Consider the following 6,185-nt stretch of genomic DNA (forward strand, 5'->3'; position numbering starts at 1 on the left):
GCAAATGTGTGTTGACTCTCATTTAACCTGAGTTTAAAAGTGATTGGTATATTCTGAACAATCACATAGTTGTTTATTTTTACTTCCTCTATCAAATACTTTTTTTTTTCTTCTCAACTGAGTTATATAAGTATAGGTCACTAAAGGTGGAGAAAGTTTTGAAATGATTTATCTTGGTCTCTTTTTTTTCGTATCACAAGAACCTGGTTTTTAAACAGGGGTGTATTGAGTTTTATATCCACTGTACTTCTCCTTAACCCTTGCAACTTGGAGTAGTGACATGATGTGGTGCAACAAAAGCCTAAAAACAATTGTTATTCTGCCCTTTGATATTCCAGCCTGCTTTGCAGATGAAGAGCTTCCGCTTGATGCAGATGGTGCAGACATTTTGTCAGAGACCTTCAACATACTGACTCTGAAAGAGATGAAGCTGCAGGCCACATCGACACCACTTGGAAGTACTGCAGGGGAGGAACAAGCAGAGGGGAACATGGCCACTATGGCAAAAGCCGTTCTTCAGGCAGTTCAAAATAAGGTGGCTTCTCAGGTGAGTGGGTCAAGTTAATATCAGACATGTTTGAGTGCACTTCTTTACTCTGACAAGTAAATACCATTGCGCGGTTCAGGCTGAGCTTGCACGTGAGCTACTTTTTGCAGAGCTGCCAAATGTTACAGAACAAGTACATTGCAAAAAATAGAAACCAAAACTATTGTCCATACATAAATTGTCCAATTCAGTCTATCAGCAATGTTGTTTGCTTATTTGCGAAGTCTGGTGCGGAGTTTTAATTTTGACCTTTGAGATCTGATTAATCTGCATTCATAGACTTGCTTTTTTTGTTGTTGTTGTTGTTGCCAGGGTTGAAAACAGAATTGGCAAAGGTGAATTTAATTCATAGAGACAGATATTTTTGATGATGGAACGTCAAAATCTCATATACTGGTACTTTTATTCATGCTGCAATTGTGTCCACCATTACAAGATTGAATTAATTAAAACATTAACATGACAAATATTGAAGCCATAATTTATTAACGATTATCATTGACTATAAACATTTTGAAAACATGGAAATTCAAACAAATTTAGACAAATTGGTCTGGAAGTGAATTTTTATAGGTGGGCAGCTCTGTTTTTGCTTTTTTTATTATTATTTTTTGGGATCCTCAGATCAAGAAGAAGGCTTTCCTAGAGAACACGGTTCCTCTAATCATTTGCCTTAAGCACTTATTGGAGCGGAAACAGTCTCCTGTCCTCAAAGATCTCACTGCCTACCTACAGGTTAGTACGTCACACTGCATATTATTTCATTAATTAAAGTAGACTATTGTTGTGCAGCCTCAGAATGTAGTTATAAAACCAAAGAAAAACTGGAATACTACATTGGTATGTAGGAGGCAATAAAGGCACCGGAAATGTGACACAGGGTTATTTTTTTGTTGTTTTAGGTGACAATGCAAGACTACCGTAATGAAGTAAAGGAGTTTTTTGCTGGAGATGAGCAATTAGTAGTGGAAGTGGAGTTTCTCCTGAAGGAAGCCGAAAAGGAGCGCCAGATAGCGAAGCAGATGGACAACTGCAACCTAAATAAAGAGCCCATAATGCTGACTCGTCAGGTATGAATGCATCACTTGAAGAGTGGTATGGTAAGGGTCACAGTACTTCATTTCCTGTGTTACTCAACTTAGAAACCAATGACAACAATTACGATAACAATTAGAGTATTACTTTAAAGCCATATAAACATTTCTCATCAAATATTTCTCAATATTTTTTCCATTAAATATTTTTAATTATACTACTGTATATAGATTTGAACATGTATTTTAGTACAGGACAACAATAATGTTTAAGTCGGCACCTGATTGGGCAGGATTCTGTTCATAAGTAGTGCACCAAAACACAAAAGATGACTTAAGGGCCTATCTCACTAGCCTGGAGACGAGTTGGTGACCTAATGACCACTTGAGTAGCCGCTGGTTGTGATGTCTCCTGGGCCCAGTATTAAAAATAAACTAAAAAAGTAATCTGGATCAGGATGATCTGTATTTTGTAATCCCTTTTTTTGCTATCCAGGATCTTTTAGCTTTCGTCCTGGTTTTTCAAAGAACTCTCAGATAGGATCAATCTGATCCAGATACCACCAAATCAGGTTTTCAGAATCCAGATTTGAGGTCTTTGATAAAGCCGACTACCAGGATTTATCCCATTTCTATTTTTCAGGGCTGCAGCTATTGAATATTTACCATTTGAGCATCCTACTAAATACTTTATTGAAAAATCAAGTATTCAGATAAATTATATTTTTGTTTGGTTAAAGACCATTAATACACAAGACAAAAATAATCTAATCTTAATTGAATACACTAAAAAGACAACATATTTAATGTTCAAACTGATAAACTTTAATTTTATGGCTGCAACACGTTACAAAAAAGCTTGGAAAGGGTCATGTTTACCACTGTGTTACATCACCTTTTCTTTTAACAACATTCAATAAATGTTTGGGAACTGAGGACACTAATTGTTGAAGCTTTGTAGGTGTAATTCTTTCCCATTCTTGCTTGATGTACAGCTTCAGCTGTTCAACAATTCGGGGTCTCCGTTGTCGTATTTTACGCTTCATAATGCGCCATTTTCAATGGGAGACAGGTCTGGACTGCAGGCAGGCCAGTCTCGTACCCGCACTCTTTTACTACGAAGCCACGCTGTTGTAACGCGTGCAGAATGTGGTTTGGCATTGTCTTGCTGAAATAAGCAGGGGCGTCCATGAAAAAGACGTTGCTTGGATGGCAGCATATGTTTCTCCAAAACCTGCATGTACCTTTCAGCATTAATGGTCCCTTCACAGATGTGTAAGTTACCCATGCCATTGGCACTAACACAGCCCCATACCATCACAGATGCTGGCTTTTGAATTTTGCGTCCATAACAGTCCGGATAGTTCTTTTCCTCTTTGGACCGAAGGACACGACGTCCACAGTTTACAAAAACAATTTGAAATGTGTCCGTCCGTCTGTCCCCGGGTCACCCGCGACTGACTGGCCTCGGCATTTATCTCCGCCAGTGAGATAGGGGTCTTAACATTACTACTTTCTTTCATTGGCTGTGCTTCATGGTTCCTTCAGATCGTGACTGTGTTTATTCTGGTATATGATGTTTTTTTGCAGGCTTCAGTCCATTGTTCTGCTGTTAGGTCGAGGCTTCTACATCCTTATAGCTTCTCCACTCCACAGCCACTGCGTCCAAATCGCCTGCCAGCAAGACATACAAAGTCGGAGTGGTACATTTGCATTATTTATTCTGGGATTTTTATATTTCTGTTTTCACGATTTTTGTGATATATTTCTTTCCCCTAAACGTTGTCTTAACAAAAAAAAGATGCCACTGAGATCATTTGAATGAAATAGATTTTACATCTCAGACTGGATTCAGAAAAGGCTTCAAATCTACAGCATGCATCTGTATACAAGTATGCATATGCATGGTTATGAAAAGTAAATTGTGTTGTTGCAGTCATGTGCGTGTCCTGCCCAGAACCTGGTCAAACCGACAGTCAAAGTCCAGCTCTCTGGAAAGAACAGGTGCATCAGTTGAACTTTAAACAACAATTTATGTTGTTCCTATATATTTTGCTCCTGATATTTTGTCATGGTGCTGCTTGTGCATATTACAGTAATACCCCACGAACAGCTGCGGATAGGGCCCAAGTCCTGTTGCGACTAGTGAAAAGCCATGAGTAATTAATGCCACCCACACAATGTTTATAATTGTCCCTCAGGGGAAAACTGTATTACTTTTATTTATTCATTTATTTTTTAAAACCTTGAGCCCAAATTGCACAAAACACAAAATTATGAACACCAAACACTGGCTCAACCAAAATGTATTTAATTTCACACCCCAGAATAGGAATGTAATTTTGAGAAGATTTATTGTGTAAATCTCAAAAGTCAAAATCACAACTCAAGCACTCTCGCAACGCATAGGCTATAAAATATGTATTCTTCGACATGGTGATTGTGATAATGTGAATTTAAGGTGTGTGTGTATATGTGTGGGCATTGTATGTTTAAATACTGTATGTTCATGTTTACACACGTTGGTGATCACGTATGTGCTCATTAAGGTTAGTACATGTACAGTGCCGTGATAAAGTATTGCCCCCTTCTCAAATTCTTATATTTTTACATACTTTCCCCACTTTAAGATCATCAAACAAATGTAAATACTGTATCAGACAAATATAACCCAAGTAAACTTAAAAAAATATTTTTTTTCATGATTTATTAAGGAGAAAAAAAACACTATTCGAAGTTACCTGGCCCTGTGTGAAAAAGTAATGGCCCCCTAAACCTAATAACTGCTTGGGCCATCCTCTTCCTTGCAGAACTGTTTGAATTCAGCAAAAATGGAGGGTTTTTGAGTATGAACTGCCTGTTTAAGGTCATGCCACTACATTTCAATCATATTCAAGTGCAGACTTTGACAAGGCCACTGCAAAATGTTCATTTAGTTTTCTTTTAAGCCATTCAGAAGTTGACTTGTTGGTTTGTTTTGGATTGTTATCCTGCTGCTGAACCTAAGTGCGCTTCATCTTGAGGCCACAAACTGATGACTGAACATTCTCCTTCAGGATTTTCTGTTAAAGAGCAGAATTCATGGTTCTGTCAATCACAGCAAGCTGTCCAGGTCCGGAATTAGAAAAGCAGCCCAAGACTGTTACACTACCACCACCATGTTTGACTGTTGGTGTGATGTTCTTTTTCTGAAATGCTGTGCTAAGTTTACGCCAGATGTAACGAGACACACACCTTCCAAAAAGCTCAACTTTCATCTCGTCAGCCCATATAATACTTTCCCAAAAGTCTTGGGAATCATTTATTTATATATATATATATATATATATATATATATATTTTGCAAAAGTAAGACTAGCTTTTATGTTTTTTTTGGTCAGCAGTGGTTTTGGCCTTGGAACTCTGCTCTGGATGCCATTTTTGCCTAGTCTCTTTCTTATTGTTGTGTCATGAACAATGACCTTAACTGAGACAAGGGAGGCCTGCAGTTCTTTAGAAGTTGTCGTGAGTTCCTTTGTCGCCTCCTGGATGAGTCATTGCTGTTGTCTTGGATTAATCTTTGTTGGCCAGCCACTCCTGGGAAGGTTCACCACTGTTCCATGTTTTCTCCATGTAAGGACAATGGTTCTCCCTATGGTTCGGTGGAATCCTAAAGCTTTAGAAATGACTTTTTGTCACCCTTTCCAAACAAGGGGGGTAATTACTTTTTCACTCAGGACCAGGTAACTTTGAATAGGTTTTTTTTCCCATAATATATGAAATCGACATTTAAAAATGACATTTTAAGTAAACTTGGGTTATATTTGTCTGATATTTACATTTGTTTGACGATCTTATTCATACGACGATCATAGTTTCCCTATGCAAAAATATAACTTTTTCTGGATGGGCGAGGGGAGTGTGCTGCTTACTGCGGTAGGCGCACCAGCACAGAGTGAAAGCAGAAAACATTACGTGAGGATTTGTGCTCGATAGTCACGATATAATATTTTCATACATCTCATGTGCAGCAACTCGCGATATATCGCGTATATTCGATAGATACCCCATCCCTACTCTGGGGACTTATCAAAAGATACAGTATACGCAATCAAGTAATTTTCCATCTGTCCCCGCTTAAATGATCTCCACGACACTCAGTGATCTACTTTCTTGAACATTTGTAAACAAGGAACATTACGTTCCGTGTGCGTGTGTCTTTTTTTGCAGTAATGCCTCAAGGTGGTGTGGGGAACAGAGCCATCAGCACACCCAACGGTATGATACCGCAACAATGTTGATACACAGCTACAGTATTTTGGTATTCCCTCACAGCATAACTTAAGTTTCTGCACCTCACCCCAATTTATCCAGGTGACATCTTCAATTTAACCTTTGAGGGATTCAGTGCCATCTACAGTGATAAAGCAACAAGTATGAACTTCCCCTTACGCTATTTTGTTAAAATAGCTTGTATGGTTACACTCAAGTCATCAACCGAATGTATGAATGCGGTTTATCAATTTTATTTAATTTGTTTAGTCGTGTTAATTTGGGCATGTGTCAGTTTGAAGTCCGATGCACTGTGTATATAACAGGTTAAGCGCTTAAAGTGAGCATTAGTG

At 38.3% G+C, this 6,185-nt stretch overlaps 1 protein-coding gene across 2 annotated transcripts in view; it reads left to right on the forward strand.

The window, feature by feature from the left end:
• ncapd3 (non-SMC condensin II complex, subunit D3) overlaps nt 1-6,185 on the forward strand; it is a 35,664-nt gene that overhangs the window by 28,815 nt on the left and 664 nt on the right. For both annotated transcript variants that reach the window (XM_061790486.1, XM_061790487.1), the window contains exons 27-33: nt 339-547; nt 1,172-1,282; nt 1,450-1,617; nt 3,172-3,284; nt 3,518-3,585; nt 5,791-5,838; nt 5,935-5,994. In XM_061790486.1, coding sequence (XP_061646470.1) covers nt 339-547; nt 1,172-1,282; nt 1,450-1,617; nt 3,172-3,284; nt 3,518-3,585; nt 5,791-5,838; nt 5,935-5,994 — 777 coding nt within the window. The remainder of the gene's footprint in view (nt 1-338; nt 548-1,171; nt 1,283-1,449; nt 1,618-3,171; nt 3,285-3,517; nt 3,586-5,790; nt 5,839-5,934; nt 5,995-6,185) is intronic.

Source organism: Phyllopteryx taeniolatus, chromosome 11, assembly GCF_024500385.1.
Source record: "Phyllopteryx taeniolatus isolate TA_2022b chromosome 11, UOR_Ptae_1.2, whole genome shotgun sequence".
Classification (NCBI taxonomy): Eukaryota; Metazoa; Chordata; class Actinopteri; order Syngnathiformes; family Syngnathidae; genus Phyllopteryx; species Phyllopteryx taeniolatus.